Source organism: Lethenteron reissneri, chromosome 39, assembly GCF_015708825.2.
Source record: "Lethenteron reissneri isolate LAM-NWPU_2019-01 chromosome 39, ASM1570882v1, whole genome shotgun sequence".
In the NCBI taxonomy this organism is placed as follows: domain Eukaryota; kingdom Metazoa; phylum Chordata; class Hyperoartia; order Petromyzontiformes; family Petromyzontidae; genus Lethenteron; species Lethenteron reissneri.
In genome coordinates, this window is record NC_083817.1 from 9,366,892 (window position 1) to 9,384,303 (window position 17,412).

The following is a 17,412-nucleotide window of genomic DNA, read 5'->3' on the forward strand; positions in this document are numbered from 1 at the left end:
ACATCAGGGGGGTCAAACTCAATCGGACAGTGGGGCCGGAATTGCACCTCCCGCGGGTCACACAGTTGGGCCTATGAAAACGAAAATAATAATGATATGGTATTCATTGACCGATTCAATTTCCAATTTTTTTTTTAGTTTTTGCGGCAGGTCGTGCCAAATTCCCCCATCGCCCCGTTTCAACGTCCGGTTTAAATTCAGGTTGAATTTCTGTCGAAGCAGTGAATAAAGATTTTTTTTTATATATCAATATAAAATGTCGAAACAAATTTAAACACGTGGCCGGGTCCGGCCCACGGTCCGTGTGTTTGACACCCCGGTTCTCCCATGGTTCCACAGCCCAACAAAAATAAAATTACTCGTGAAGAAAGGTGATTTTCGAGTGTCAGTGGAGCGGCGTGAGCTGAGAGAGCGGTCTTGAGGAGTGAGTGAGACAGCGTTCTTCTCATTGGGGACAAAGAGCCTTACATGCATCGATGATGATAACGATGATGATACTGGTGTTGATGATGATTACGATGACGATGCTCCATTTGCATCGCACGTCAAGGAGGCCACGTAACACAGAACTCATCAGGGCCGCTCAATACTCTAAGTGTCAGGCCAAGGGATTTCTTATCACGCCCTGAATAAGATTATCAACGGCGGTCATAATAAAGTTCTGAAAACAAGGCATTGACCACATGGGTACTGACGGTTACACAAGGGCCGTGGATTCTAATTATTCACTCGAAATAATCACCTGCGGCCAATTTGCGGCACAACTTGGGGCGTGGGTCACGATGTTCAAGCCACAGGCGCACAACGTTCCATTCCGACGGACGATCACGTGGGGCGCGCGCGGCCTCTGATGTCCGCTCCATCGCAGAAGTTGAAGAAACAACGAGCACTCGTGTTGATTCGTCGCGGGAATAGCTGGCGGGCCATGATGGGGATCGCACCGCGTGCACACGGGGGAGGTCAGCGGAGAGGTCAGCGGGGAGGTCAGGGGGGGTCAGGGGGAAGTCAGTGGGGGAGGTCAGGGGGAGGTCAGTGGGGGAGGTCAGTGGGGGGGTCAGGGGGAGGTCAGGGGGAGGTCAGGGGGGAGGTCAGGGGGAGGTCAGTGGAGAGGTCAGCGGGGAGGTCAGGGGGAGGTCAGGTCGAGGTCAGGGGGAGGTCAGGGGGAGGTCAGTGGGGAGGTCAGCGGGGGAGGTCAGCGGGAGGTCAGCAGGAGGTCAGCGGGAGGACAGGGGGAGGTCAGAAGGGAGGTCAGCAGGGGGTCAGGGGGAGGTCAGCAGGGGGTCAGGGGGAGGTCAGGGGGGAGGTCAACGGGGGGGTCAGGGGGAGGTCAGGGGGAGGTCAGGGGGGAGGTCAGCGGGGGGAGGTCAGCGTGCCCCAGCTCACGTCAAGGGGGCGCGACGAGCCGAACGGCGCCGCGAGCTCGGCACACGCAACGAGCGACTCCCCCTCCAACGATCCTCCACATCGCTATCGGTTTAGGGGGGGGGGGTGATCGTAGTTTGAACGACCGTGGTACGTACGAGACCCGGCCACACCCCCCCCCTCCCCCCTTAGTGGCTTGCGCGTTTCCGCAAACAATTCCACGTACAAAACACTCGTCGGATTTGGGGAGAGGGCTTTACCGGTCAGCCGCGCGACCGGACTTGCAAATTAAGGGGTTGCCGGTTCGATCCCATCATCTACCCGGCACGGAAGTTGCAATGACAACGGGGGGGGGGCGAGTTGTTTAAATCCCCCCCCCCCCCCACCGGCTCTGTCGACCCAGCGGGGTCGTCGGGTTGAACGGCAGCGAGCCCATCGGCAAGGACGCGTGCTGGGGGGGGGGGGGTAAAGTGTGGGTTTCGACCGCCCCTTCCGAGACACATCCGATCGTCGTGGAAGAGCAGGACAGCATAGGCTCTAGGAGCGTGCACCGGAGTGGTTCCCAACTCTGTCGACCCTCAAACGAACAACAACAAAAAACAACAACGAATCCCGGACCGACCTGCAGTAAAAGAAATCTCCTCTGCACCGGTTCCACAGACCACTATTCCACGGGCCTTGCGGCCCACAGGGGAACCACCGCCCTGCAGGGTCCTTCCTTGGGCCCTTCCGCCAGCAGTCATGCGAGCGAGCAGTTGCAGGGCTGCGCCTTTACCTTTTTTTAAAAAATGCAAATCGAAACTAATCGATTCGTCCGTGCACGATTCGACGAGCGTCTCGCGCACGCGATCGTCGATACCGATCGATGGATCGTCGCATGCCCGTTATAAACTCCAAACGGCTTCCGGCCCACTAAGCCAAATCGTTCACCGTTGTTTTTTTTTGTTCCAATCGGAAACCATCGCTAACATGCACGCAAAACAGCCCAAGGCTTGCTTGTTTTTTTTAGTTTTCAGTGAAACCGATTTAATTACACTCATAGTGAATCTTTCACATCGAACGTACATCAGAAGCCTCCTACACCGCACATGCACAGCTGTCGGCTTACTCCGGGCAGCGAAGCGAGAATACTCAGAACCTCGCCAGTCGCGCTGCGCCATTGTCCGAGCGCCACGCTCGCCGTCAGGGTGCGGATGGCGTCTCGGCCAATCAACGCCCGTCCAACGTCGATGAACAATGGGCAACCGCTTTTTCAAATCTACGGTGGTCGTCCGACCAAAAACTGGCCCCGCCATGGGAATATGGAATTTCCAACGCCGGCTCGGGGTCACGCCCGGAGGTGAGCGCGCCGCCCCACGCTTGGTTTGGGCAGCGGGGCCCTTTAGACCAGGGGTGGGGAGCCTATTTTCTGCCAAGGGTCATTGGGATATTTAGAACATCATTCGCGGGCCATACAAAATTATCCACTTGAAAATTAGCCCGCTATATTTGGTCAAACATTTAATTAACTCGCCCCTAATGCGATGGCTGGAACTGCTTCTCTTTGGCGAGGCGTGTGATGTTAGCTGGTATTGATGATGTTGCTGCTACTCGCAACTGCTTTTTCAGGTTTGCTCCTAGATGTATTGAATTTCGAGTCCCGCCTGTGGTTGCCTTGGCAGGGCCACACCAACTTATTTCGCGGGTCTCATACGGCCCGCGGGCCGGACGTTCCCCAGCCCTGCTCTAGACTGTTGACACCGGCGCTCGCTGCGACGACACAGCTCGCTGTTCTCCCCGACGATTGCATAGGGAAATAAAACGTTCCTGACCAAACCCCCCTGCAAATAAAGTAAACTCCACGTCCCAAACGGGCAATGGGCCCTTGGGTAACATCACAAAACTTTCGCCCCCGGTATCCTTGGTCCAACTTTTTTACGCTCCCACTCTGGGGTGCCACGGTGGCGAGATGTTAACTGCCTCGCCTGGTATACAGGAGGTCGCGGGTTTCGATTCCCCCGTAGATTTTTCGATTCCCCCGTGGATTTTTCGATTCCCCCGTGGATTTTTTGATTCCCCCGTGGATTTTTCGATTCCCCCGTGGATTTTTCGATTCCCCCGTGGATTTTTCTCCGGGTCCTCCGGTGTTTCCCTCTGCATTTAGAGTCAACATGCGTTTAACGAGTATTTTTACTGCTTGCTATATATTTCCACATGATAAGCCATTTCGTTTAGCTATCATTTGTGGCCAGGTTTTTTCTAAAATGTTTTAGCCGTATAGCTCAGTGGGCCTTACATGGTAAAATAAAAATAGGTTTTAGTTTCTATAGACATGCAAATGAATGAGCCATTGTACCACGCACTATGCGCGTAGCCACGAACAAAGCCCGACTAACATACGCTACGTACAAAAACAACACTTTACAGTAATTATGTATATATTTTTCACGTTGTCATTGATAATGTGGGCTGGGCTCCAGCAACCCGGGTCCACTGATAACTTTTTTTAACTTTTATTTTAAGCAAGGGAGCGTCGAGACATCAGCGGCGCTGGCGTCGGGGCTCCGATTAACGAGAGCATCGCTAACCCCAGCGGGGTTGGTGGATTGCGCGAGGATGGGAGACGCGATCGCACATGCGCCAGTAGCACAAGACCGCCGCCAAGGGCATCGCACGGTTCACGACACGCTGCCTTGCGCATCGGGCTTCATCTCATCTCCCGTGCACATTTTTTCTTTTTGTTTCCGGCCACGAAGAATGGAGGCTAAACACAAAGACAACTCAAGTAGCAATGGAGCGAAACACCCCGAGCGGGTTAAGGAGTCGTTAGGAAACAACCCGCGGTGAACCTCGAGTTGTCATGAGCCAGTCAGCCTCTGCCGGCCAACAGGCGTCCGTTGCTTTGCCCAACCCCCACTGACCAGCGTGGGGAGGTATGGTCAAACAACCCCTATGACCCGCACAGGCGTGGCGAGGGCCATCATCCAGCAGCGGTGATTTGACGGTGGGGAGGAAGAGGTGGCGGGGCGGGTGGCGAAGCGGTTTGCCGAGATGATGGTAGCTGAGCTCCAAAGCCAGTGACTCGCGTTCCCATTGGTGACCGCGGCGAACAGCGGCGGTACAGCGAGGTCCGAACTGCCCCTGGGGATCCCACTCCGCCCCCTTCAGCAGCCTGCACTGGCCGGCGTGGTGAAGTACGGTCAAAACAAGTCGCCACCCACCCCCCACCACCATTGACCAACACTGCACAAGAATATATTTTTTTTATCCAGCAGTTGAATTGACAAATGGCCATATCTTATTAAGCGAATTGAAGGAATAAAAAAAGTTTCATTTTGGCACTGATTTTGGCACTGATGACACTGTATTTTAGCAATACGCACGACCACTACCAAGTGGTCTTCCAACAAGGGGAGGATGCAACTTCCCTTTTGCATTTCAAGTCACGTTTTGTTGATTATTTTTTCGTTAAAAATGCGCAGGTAATAATGCAGTGACGGGCGCTTTTGACTGACAATCGGAGGCTTGCCGTTCACTGTGCACTCCCGCGTTATGGATCTCGTCAGACCTGGGTTAGTGCTGCACAGGAGGCCGCTTGGGAATAGCAGGTGTTACGGGCTTGGGCCGTGCGTTGGCCAGGAGATGCGAGCACAGCGATGGATTATTTAATCCAGCTGTAAGGAGTTTTCAGTGTTTCCCCCCTCCCCCCCTTCATTACAACGGGGTCCTCTGGTTTCCTCCCACTAGCCAAACAAAGGCCCATTTTTGGGAATTGGCAAAAAAACCTGAAACAAAAGGTTTTTTATTTAATTTAAATTTGTATTGCGATCACCAAATTTTTATTGTGAGAATTCAACTCATCCTATCATTTCTCCAGGGTCACAGAGTTGAGAAAAACACTTTGTGGCAAGTCAACAGCCGTCATGCTATCAAGAGAGATCGATCCCTATCGTGGGGAATGTGGAATTCCCACTGTTGGCTCAGGCACGCCCAACACCGGGGTTTGAAGAGGGGGACACCCCCTCCGAACTGTTGACTTGACACAAGGCCTTCCGGATTGTTGTTATTGTTGTTGTTTGCTGCGGCTGCTGTCGGCTTTGTTTTAATTCTCCCTGCCAGTCGCGACTTGGGGCAGCCGATAAAGGGACGGCCAAAGACAGCCGCCCCAACGCTCGCCCGGGCAGGGAGACGCGCGTGCGTGCGCGCGTGCGTGCGCGCGCAGGCGCTCCAAACGAGCATTTCCGAAACTCTTGACTCGTGGGTTTGAAAATCTCAGAACGAAGGGTCAGGGGGCGCCGTCCGCTACAAGCGCGACATCTGCTCGGGCAGCGTGGCCCTGTCGTGCGGGTCGCTCACGAAGCCCCCGTTGCTGTACTCGCGCATGTTTGTGAAGTTCTGGCCGCTCACGGCAACCGGACCTCCACCCGCCTGCTTGAGCAGCAGAGCGGCGGCAGTGCCGCCACCGCCGCCGCCGCCACCGCCGCCGCCGCCGCCGCCACCGCCGTCCTCGTCGTTGCTGTTGTTGTTGCTGTTGCTGCCGCCGGGCGAGAGCGGCGACGGCGGCGGGAAGACGGAGGGCGAGGGCGGGTCGAGCACGCTGAGCTCGCGCCGCGCCGCGTGCGCCACCACGCCCGCGCCGATCGCGTCGCCCAGCACGTTCACCGCCGTGCGGAAACGATCGCTGCACGCGGCGGACGGGTGGATGGGAGGGTAGGGACAGGAGGGTAGGGATGGGAGGGTAGGGATGGGAGGACAGGGATGGGTGGGATGGGAGGGATGGGAGGAATGGGAGAGGACAAACTTAAGGCCGTGACTGGCTGGCGATTGTCACCAGCAAGAGTTGCGACACGAATTTAAACGACTGAACACGCGACATCACTCCGATTTTCCACTGGCAAAATCGAGCCAAGGCAGCGTGGGGCTCTTCTGATACAGATGATTTTCCACCGTCTAGTTTTACACCTAGGCTTTGACTACCAATGTTATGATTCATAACTGGTTTACTTTGGTTTAAATTGCGAAGGTATAATATCAATGGTTATATTATCTGTAATCCTCAGTCTTGGTCATGCAGGGTGTGATCTCAAAGATGTTACTTGCTTTCAACATTCTTCCTTCTCTGGTTTTGCCGATAAGCTAAATCAATCGGCGTATTTGACCACGACGTGGAGGGTTACGTACGTATCTGTGTTGAACTTTTCCGTACCATACATAACCAACCGTGCTAATTGGAGGCGCGGTTAAAGTAAAAAAAAATGCTTTCCACTGGCTATTTCCTGAGCCAAGCCAAAACCACAACATGAAACTATTTTTTTTATTTTGCTATTTTTATTCGAACCAGGTAAGGCCCACTGAGCTATGTAGCTCTTTTTCAGAAGAGACTTGGCGATCACAGACGATGGCGCAACAAAGTGGCTTACCACGTGGAAATTTCTAGCAGCCGAATACTCGAAATGCATTGTTTCTAAATGTGGAGGGAAAAACCGGAGGATCTGGAGAAAAATTCCACGCACGCAAACTCCAAATATACAGCAGGCATCAGAGTCGGGATCAGACGCTTGACCTCCAGCATACCAGACGAGGCAGTTAGCATCTCACCACCGTGGCGCCTTACAGGGCATCTGACTCATTGGGCCACGCAGGGTTAGGAGCGGGGGTTAATCACATGGATCGAGCTTGCATCGGTATCAAGTTAAAACCAGACGCCACCTCATGTGCCACGCCGCGTTGGTGTCGGCACGACTCGGTTGTGAACTGTGGTCGATTAACCCCGTGACCTTTACGGGTTTTCTCACATTGGATTAATGAGAGAGCCATACATGTAGATACATATAGGAGGCATGTGATGAATAACTAATTCATCCACTTAAATCAATTCCTACGTTCGCAATGCTTGAATTACTTCGCGAGCATAATAACTGGTGATCTACTAACACACATGCGGATGTAACCATGTGTCGATTGGAATAAATGAGCCGGGACAAACAACCGAAATCAAACGATGTGGAACAAACAGGACGGATAATCCAAACGAGATGGTAAACTTTCGATTTAAAGCTTTCGTGACTGCAGGGATTCATCTTCTTGGTTCTTTCGGTAAAGTCACGTAGAATGGAAAAACATAATAAATTATTTTATTATGTTTAATTTTATTATTTCCATTCTACGTGACTTTACCAAAAGAACCAAGAAGAGACGGTAAACGTTGAGACTTATAACGCAAAGAAAGACAGGACAAACGAGTCAGCTGGTAGAAAACTTGACGGGCAGTACAAACCGGACAGATGATCCAAACTAAACAGAGAAACTAAACTATTTTTTTTATTTTACCAGGTAAGGCCCGATTTAAAGCTTTCGTGACTGCAGGGATTCATCGGACGGCTGCTTGCGTTGTGGCCGAAACGTCGTGAGAATTATTTTATTATGTTTTATTTTTATTACTTTATTATTTCCCTTCTACGTGACTTACCGAAAGAACCAAGAAGACAGTTAAGTCCCATTGAGCTATATCGCTCATTTTCATAAGAGACCTGGCCACAAATGATAGCTCAACGAAGTGGCTTATCGCGTGGAAATTTGTAGCAGCCAAATACTCTAAACGCATGCAGATTATAAATGTGGAGGTAAAAATCGGAGGACCCGGAGAAAAATCCACGCGACTACGGGGAGAGAGACACGCAAACTCCAAATATACAGCAGGCGTCAGGGTTGGAATCAAACCGACGACCTCCTGTACACCAGGCAAGACAGTTAACATCTCGCCACCACGACAGGACGAAACTGATGCTACAAACACAATTGTTACGTGACATCTGAATGTGAATTGTCGAGGTGTGAGATGGGGGGGGCGAGGGGGGGGGGATCAGTAAATCAACACACGGCCGACGCACGCACACATGGAGCGAGAGAGCGAGAGGACCACGAGGAGAGATAACGGCAGTGGGGTGTGTTTGGGGGGGGGCGGCACTCACAGGAGCCAGTCGACGGCGATGATGAGGGTCACGTCCTCAGAAGGGAGCCCCACGGCCGTGAGCACCATCACCATGGTGACGAGGCCGGCCTGGGGCACTCCGGCCGCACCGATACTCGCAGCGGTGGCCGTCACGCTAAGGGGCACGCCGACGACAACATCGTCATCATCACCGACATCACCGACGACATCGCCACCGACATCATCACCGACATCACTCGGATATCACCAACATCATCAACATCCCTCTGATATCACTGACATCACTCTGATATCACTGATATTATGAACATCACCAACATCACTCTGATATCACCAACATCACCAACATCCCTCTGATATCACTGACATCACTCTGATATCACTGATATTATGAACATCACCAACATCACTCTGATATCACCAACATCATCAACATCCCTCTGATATCACTGACATCACTCTGATATCACTGATATTATGATCACCGACATCACTCTGATATCACCAACATCGCCAATATCACCGACATCACCGGCATCAATGACATCACCAACATCACATTCCTATTTAAAATGCCAAAAGTGAGTTCCTCTCATGCAAAACGTTATTGTGGATTTCTCACTACATTTCCATTAACATATTTCTGCGTGTTTATGATTGCACAATCATTATTATTTATTAGTGATGATTATGTAGTCTCCCTGCTTTGATCTCTAGAGCTCCTGTCAACACTCGCTTCTCGTGTAACGTGCTCGCTCCCGCCGTATCATGATTTAAACGGCCACTAACAGCATGCGTGTGTGTCTGTGTGTGTGTCTGCGTGTGTGTCTGTGTGTGTGTCTGTGTGTGTGTCTGTGTGTGTCTGTGTGTGTGTGTCTGTGTGTGTGTCTGTGTTTGTGTGTGTCTGTGTGTGTGTGTCTGTGTGTGTGTGTCTGTGTGTGTCTGTGTGCGCCTGTGTGTGTGTGTCTGTGTGTGTGTCTGTGTGTGTCTGTGTGCCTGTGTGGGAAGCGGCAGTGTCGCGGTTAGCACGCTGCGCTACGAACCCGGCAACCCAAGTTCGATTCCCGCTCACGGCCAACACCAGTGACGATTATCTGAACCGGTCCTGGGCCTCCCCTAGGTTGACTCAGCCTCAAATGAGTACCCGGTGCAGTGTGTAAACATCGCCATTAAGAGAGACAAATGTGGCCGTGCGTGGTGCTGGCCCCCCACCCCCTCGCGTGCCGTGCCAGCCTTTATAGGTGCTCGCTAACAGCACTTGCCCCAACAGTCTGTGCAGGCTATATACGGGGGATCTTTGTGTGTGTGTGTGTGAGAGCCGCTAATAAGGTCGCAAGCTGGCGCAGCAGGGAGTGCACGTGGTCCTCTCACTCGGTGAACCCCATGGCACCTGGGTCTGTCCCATGACCTGCCAGCGAGACACTTCACGTGGCCTCAAGAGTGCACCTGGCCTGACAACAAGCGCCACGGTGATGTCACCGCCCGTTATCATTTGAGTTATCATTTGAGTTATCATTTCAGTTATCATTTGAGTTATCATTCGTGGCCAGGTTCCTTCTGGAAAAGAAGCTAATAGCTCAGTGGGTTTTTCCTGGTATAATAAAATAGTTTTTTTTCAAGTGATTTGCCTAGCTTTCCTATACTTTGCACTCCTATTGTGTTTTTGTATTGTTGTTCTAACTTTCTGACCCATCCCGTGAAAACAGACCCTCATAGCTCATCGGATTTCCTCCAGTATAAATATTCTGATTCTAATAGCGGGGAACGGCGGTTGTCGTCGTCGTTAATGTCGCTGTAGTTGTTGTTGTCGTTGTCGTCGTCGTTGTTGTTGTTGTTGCCGTGCGAGGGCCGTGCCTGATGGTGACGATCTGCCCGAAGTTGAGCTCCATGTCGTTCAGCTGCGCGATGAAGATGGCCGCCACGGCCTCGTACAGCGCCGTGCCGTCCATGTTGATGGTGGCCCCGACGGGCAGCACGAAGCGAGTCACCCTCTTGTCCACCCCGTTGTTCTCCTCCAGGCACTTGAAGGTGACGGGCAGAGTCGCCGAGCTGTGGGGGTCGGTGCGGGGGAGGGGGAGGAGAGCCGGCCGGGATTTCCGCGCGCGAGCCGTCAGTTCGGCGAACGAAGAAGCGAAGAACGCGTCGAGCGAAAACGATTTCCCCCAGTGACAGTGTAATAACGAGAACGTTTGGCGAGATGCGATGCACTTACTACTATGCACACCGCGCAGTGAGATGGCGGGATGAATGATTGAGGGTACACCGCCGCGTCACTGCATCATTCCACGTTACCATATCGCTGCACCGCACAGCCGCGCGGCTCAAGAAAGTAGTTCGGCATCGGCCGCTCAGAAACCGCGTTATAACGGGGGGCGCGTTATGTGTTATAACGGGGCACGTTCCGCGTTATAACGAGCAGCGCGTTCTGCGTTATAACAGGGGGGGGGGGGTTGTTTTGCATCATAGCGGCGGTGGGGGGGGGGGGCGTTCTGCGTTATAGGCTATACGGGGGACCTTGTAAGGATCACACACGCACATAGGAACAACAGTCTCTTTTGCTAAAGAAACAAGACTTGGGGCGTGAAGAAATAATGTACGATGTCAAATATGTTCGCGTATTAAAAATTTACACGATAATAAAACATAACCAGATATGAGAAAATGAGTTACGCACTTGCATATACACGAGCGCACGCACATACATCCACACAACAGCAAAAATATATATATGCAATCACATATATATCCCCGTAGAGCCTGTAACAGACTGTTGGGGCAAGTGCTGTTAGAGAGCACCTATTAAGGGCGGCACAGCACACGAGGGGGTGGGTGACCATCACCCCGCCCGGTCGCCTTTGTCTCCCCAGTGCTGATAATTAATTCAAACTCATTCAAGGCTGAGACGACCGAGGGGAGGCCCGGGACCGGTCCAGACAATCATCACTGGTGTTAGTTTAACATGTGTAGGCGTGTGGCCGTGAGCGGGAATCGAACTCGGGTCGCCGGGTTTGTGACGCAGTGCGCTACACTACTATTCCCCTCTATATCATGCAGTATATGCAATCAAATATAGGCAAGTATATACATATGCACATGTATGGTTTCACATACACACGTACATGCATATACAGACATGTGTACACACACTGCAAAGACGAAGACAAAGATCCCCCCGTGTAGCCTTCAGAGACTGTTGGGTCAAGTGCTGTTAGCAGCACCGATGAAGGCCGGCACGGTACACGAGGGGGTGGGTGGCCAGCACCATGCTCGGCCGCCTTTGTCTCCCCAGTGGCGATGTTTTTTACGCACTGCACCAGGTACTCATTTGAGGCTGAGTCGACCTAGGGGAGACTCAGGACCGGTTGAGATAATCGTCATGGATGTTGGCAGTAAGCGGGAATCGAACTCAAGTACACACGCACGCACACCTATTGAGTTATTATAACCAAAACTGAATCGTTGCTCACGGAGACACGATGAATTTGACTATATGCTTATATTTAATTGAAATTGATTTAACAACTAATTACTTTAGCATGTCAGTTTATTTACAGTTTTACCCCTGATATGAGAATGTTACGTCGACATTTTTATAACAAAGTCGCGAACAAGAAACTAAAAAATATTGATTAATATTGACGTAATTTGCCAGCCGAATTAAATCGTTTTCAAATATTATTACTACCGGTAAGGTATTTTCAAATAAATGACTTCGTAAATAGTTTTTTATCGTACATTTCTCTACTGCGCTATTAATTACTCGGTAATGAAATGAAGCGTTATTTTTACTATCGCCCATTTGTTCACTTAACGAGGTTACATCACCCTTACCACAATAATCGCGGTGATTTATTTACGCGCACGCAAATTTAAAACAAAAAAAACACCCATCCGCCCGCGAGCGTTATTACCATCAGCAAACGTTATCGCCAAAATAACAAAAAACGCGTAGCCACGCCGCCCCGTTATCATCTTGCGACGAGAAGAAGTCGAGAGATGAAAGGGTCGCAGACGAGAGCGTATTAATCGAGACGTTACTTATGGCGGAGGTGCACGGCCATGGTGCGCTGAGCTCCCCCCCCCACCTTCTCAACACACTCGCTCCGCTGCCTTCCCATCCCCTCGTCGCCACCACCACCACCGCCGCCACCACCAACCACCGCCCCCTTTCGCCTGTGGCCGAGTATCCCGGCAAGGCATCATCTCGGGGGGGCGCGCTAACGCTGAGCCCAGCGAAAGCAATGATAAAATAAATCTAAATCTGCGCGACGCCCGCATAAAACACGCGGCTGTGCGCACGTGCGTGCGTGCGCACAGCCGCGTGTTTCGAGGTCACTTAAGTCAAGGGTAGCGATCTCTTCCTTCTCTCGTCTGCTCATTCGCTTTCTCGCACGTTCCATGTCCCCCCCACGCCGCTCTGGCTCACGCTCCCTCCCATCTCCTATTTTTGTAATTTATCCTGGAAGAAGACGCTCCTGGATTTGGTCAGAGGTGTTTGTGCACGCGTGCGTAGTGGGGAGCGACAATGCAGCGGTCAGCGCTACGCTGCGTTACAAACTCGGCGTGTTCGATTCTCACTCACGGCCAACACCAGTGACGATTATCTGAACCGGTCCTGAACCTTCCCTGGGTCGACTCAGCGTTAAATGAGAACCGTGCGATGTGTAAACATCCTCCCTAGTGGCGATGTGTAAACATCGCCACTAGGGAGACAAAGGCGGCCGGGCGTGGTGCTGGCCACCCACTCCCTCGTGTACCATTCCGGCCTTCATAGGTGCTCACTAACAGCACTTGCCCCAACAGTCTGTTAAGGCTATACGGGGGATCTTTGTATGTTATTTCTCTGTGCCTCGGTAGACTATCTAATCAGAATGCCTATATCACTATGATCTTGGTTTAAAATAAAAACATAAAAAATCTGAGTCATTATCCAATGATCACGGTGCGGTCTATCTGGTGATGATGCCGTCGCTGCCTGCTTCGCCGGCAGCAGTGCACGAGCACAGCTGACGGAAGACACAAACAAAGAGCTCAACACACGTTTGCTTCGACAGCGGCACGTACGCCTTAAAAGAGGAGCAAAGGAAAAAACACGACGTGTAGATTCCGCGTCGTGCCGCGACGAACACGAGGGACGGGTTAGTCTGCGGGGTGAACAAACAGCGGCCCCCGTTAACACGCTCAGGGCTCACACCGTTGGCTCGTGCCCTGCCGCTCTCACCGCTCACCGCACGTGGCTGTTGGTGAGTGGCGGCGCGAGATGATGTCCATACTCTCTGCGGGTGGGGTGCGTGGGGCCAATATCGCAGATCCACTTGCCCAAATTGCTCCCAATCAGTCGCCTCTCATTAGTCGCACTGCCCAACGCGTGCGTCAATAACGCAGAGTGCTACCTTAAAATAAACCAAAGATCGCATATAATAGGCGACGTTTTGGGCAATGGCCCTTCTTCGTGGCACATTCGATCCTAAATTCGCCGACAGAGATGTTGATCGCAATGACGAGACATGAAAGTTTATATTTCACAGGCAATAAATATTCCAAACGATACAAAAAAAGCTACATTTACATCAACGTGTTTAGTGTGTGCAGTCATTGGTGACTAGGCTGGGACGAGCTCTTGTAACAGACAGAAACGCGAACATTGATATTTATTCATAATAAAGAGTTTTTTTTGGGTTACATCGTGCAAATATAAATGCGTCCTTAAACCCGCCACCGCTCGACGCAGCCAATTAGTAACGTTTGTCTGTAAACTAAACGTGCCAATTAGTTACTGCTTCAGCACACCCGTGTGTTGGAGAGTAAACCCACAACATTTACAATTTGATATTTACCAAGCTTAGCGACAAGTACCCTAAAACAGCCGCGTTAAAAATAATCTCCGTCTCTCTCGCTCATCCTCTCGCCGTCTCTCTCCTCTCTCACCTTCTCCCGACACTCTTTCCCCTTTTGCTGGCCCTCTCTCTCTCGCCCTCTCTCTCTCGCCCTCTCTCTCTCGCCCTCTCTTGCTCTCTCTCTCGCTCTCGTCTGCATTTCAACAGCCGCCCACATAAATAACCATAATACGTGAATATAGTGCGGATTCAAGCGAGTGGCCACAGTTTCATTTAATTCTTCACGTGCTGACACGGCAAATGATCACACCGCGGGGAAGAAATATAGTGAGCTTATTCAGATAACGCTGAATAGAAAATGTTAAAAGAAGAGCGGAAATATATCATACGTTTAGCCAACGCCTTGGTAAAAAAATATATATTTTAAAGCTAGATCAAATTTGAGCGGCCCTGACCCTGTGATTTAAGGTTAGACATCTTTTAATGAGATGTCCTGTCTCATTCGGCTCTTCCCGGCCAATATTAATGGATGCGACAATGTAGTCACCCTCTCTCTTTAGCTCCTCTGCCTAAATACAGATGTTTGTTTGTCTCAAAGATTCCTCCTGATCTTGCTTTGATATTTCACTCGAAATCCTCCACCTATCCCACTCACTCCACGCCATCAAGCAGAGTTTGTATTTCCCCTCCTCTTTCCCAAAATCCGTCCTTCCAGAACATCCTTCATCAAGCGTCCACCTCTGTGTGATCAATCCACATCCTGATAATTGTTTTTTTACCCTTCTATCTGGCAACAAAACTGACACCTTTTTTACAAGGAGTCATGTGTGCATAGACCACAATACCTGCAGTCATAATGCAAACAAAAAAACATAACTGATAATGTGCACTGTCCTTGAAGTTGATTGGTCCACACCCGAGACTGCTTTCCTTAGAGCCTAGTCTCACAATGTTTTGGACCAGATGACGCCAAAAGGCGCACAACTCAAAGACAATGCACCATCAGAGTATGAGAGCTCGGGGTAAGCATTTACACCATTGGAACCTCATTTGCCAGTAGTTGACCAATCAACTTCAAGGACAGTGCACATTATCAGAGTTATGTTTTTTGTTTGCATTATGACTGCAGGTATTGTGGTTTATGCAAACATGACTCCTTGTAAAAAAGGTGTCAGTTGTGTTGCCAGATAAAAGGGTAAAAAAACAATTATCATATTTTTTACTGGCAAATGAGGTTCCAATGGAATCCACATCCTGTTTACTTTTCTGGATTGTTCTGCAGACTCCTCTACCCTACCCACCCATCTCAACCTCCCGTTCCTGACGTAGAGCTGGAATACGTAATGATCTGAGTAATCAGTTACACCATTCTTGAGCGGCTGGGTTACTTGACTGATCGGGTGACGCAATTATAAAAAAAGTATCCCCTCTCTACCCCACGTTTGCCTTAGGATGGGAAGTGATGGGCAGGATTTTGCGATGTCATCGGCATCATCGGCCTCGTCACGCTGGTTGTGGCTGATCGGGGTTTCCTTCCTGCCTTCAGGAGGGAGGATGTCGAGATGGCCACCATTTTTAAAACTAAACTATTTTTATTTTGCCAGGTACGGCCCACTGAGTTATATATCTTTTTTTCAGAAGCGACCTGGCCACAAATGATGGCTCAACGAAGCGGCTTATCACATGGAAATGTATAGCAGCCAAATACTCTAAACGCATATTGAGTCTAAACGTGGAGGGGGGGAAACCGGAGGACCCGGAGAAAAATCCACTCTACTATGGGGAGAGAGACACGCAGACTCTAAATATACAGCAGGCTTCAGGGTCGCGATCGAAACCACGACTTCCTGTATACCAGGCGAGGTAAGTGACATCTCGCCACCGTATCGCCCAAGAAATCTACCACAACAATTGTAGTCACAACTCTCAGTCCATTCATTCCCTTAATTGATATCATCGTCGCGGGCAATATCCTGATGCCATCCCACCTCATTCTCTTCCACAGCTACTTCCCAGATGCATACCCCCGTGAACTGATCTCGCACCGTATTCCCGTACCGGGCCGCCCCAATGTCCCGCGCCGATCGTTGCTGTGGGTGTACCTCACCTGGAGGAGATCATGAGCGCGGTGGTGATGGCGTGCGTCAGCCCGGCGATGTAGGAGAACGGGTTGCGGCGGACGACGATGAAATAGATGAGAGGCAGAACGACGAGGCTGTGAATCGCCAGGCTGCACGTACAAAGACAAAGATCCCCCAAATAGCCTCAATAGACGGTTGGTGAAAGTGCTTTTAACGGACGTACATTAAGGCCAGAACGGTGCACGATGGGGTGGGTGGCCAATACCGCACCCGGCGGTGATTTGTACACACCACAACAAGGTGTTTATTTAAGGTTGAGTCGACCTAGGAGAGGCCCACGACCTGCTGAGATAATCGCCACCGATATTGGCTTCGAGCGGGACTCTAACGCTGGTCACAGGGTTTGTCGAGCAGCGCACTAACCATTACACTTCCGCCCCCCACTGCGTGCGGGCACACAAGCACACAGACACGGATGTGCATGAAATCAGGGATGCCCAGGATTGGTTCAGATAGTCGTTGATGGTGTTGGCCTTGAACGGGAATCGAATTTGGATCACCAGGTTCATAGCGCAAGACATTATCCTTGGCACTACCACTCCATTCCTACAATGGACAAAGATCGCCCATACAGCCCTAACAGACTTTTGGGTCAAGTGCTGTTAGCGAGCACCTATGAAGGCCGGCACAGTACACGAAGGGGGTGGGTGGCCAGAACCATGCCCGGCTGCCTTTGTCTCCCTAGCGGCGATGTTCACACACCGCACCAGGTACTCATTTGAGGCTGAGTCGACCTAGGGGAGGCCCAGGATCGGTTTAGATATTTGTTATCGGTGTTGGCCTTGAACGGGAATTGAACTCGGGTCGCCGGGTTCGCGTCTGCGTGTTAACCGCTACAGACTGTTGGAGCAAGTGTTGCCAGCTAGCACCTATGAAGGCCGGCATGGCACACGAGGAGGTGGGTAGCCAGCACCACACATAAACGCACGCGCACACACACACATCACGGCCACGGATCGAACTCGGGCCTTTCTTGTGTCGTACCCAGACAGCACCGTCGCCATGTAGAGGCCGAGCTTTCGGAAGATTTCCCAGTCGTCCACTTCCATAATTTTTCCGGCAACCAGGAAGAAGATCCCGATGGGCATGTACCTGAGCAGCACAGCCAATCAACGCGAGAGGCACACGTGGGAATGATTCG

The 17,412-nt window shown here is 51.2% G+C and overlaps 1 protein-coding gene across 1 annotated transcript in view; it reads right to left on the bottom strand.

Annotated features, from left to right (window-relative positions):
• Window positions 1-1,110: 1,110 nt before the first annotated feature.
• Window positions 1,111-17,412, bottom strand: part of LOC133352077 (excitatory amino acid transporter 3-like) — a 45,350-nt gene continuing 29,048 nt past the window's right edge. Inside the window, exons 8-12 of the mRNA XM_061567820.1 lie at window positions 17,256-17,363; window positions 16,238-16,360; window positions 10,148-10,342; window positions 8,313-8,447; window positions 1,111-6,022 (exon numbers count right to left, since the gene is read on the bottom strand). Coding sequence (XP_061423804.1) covers window positions 5,644-6,022; window positions 8,313-8,447; window positions 10,148-10,342; window positions 16,238-16,360; window positions 17,256-17,363 — 940 coding nt within the window. The 3' untranslated portion in view covers window positions 1,111-5,643. The remainder of the gene's footprint in view (window positions 6,023-8,312; window positions 8,448-10,147; window positions 10,343-16,237; window positions 16,361-17,255; window positions 17,364-17,412) is intronic.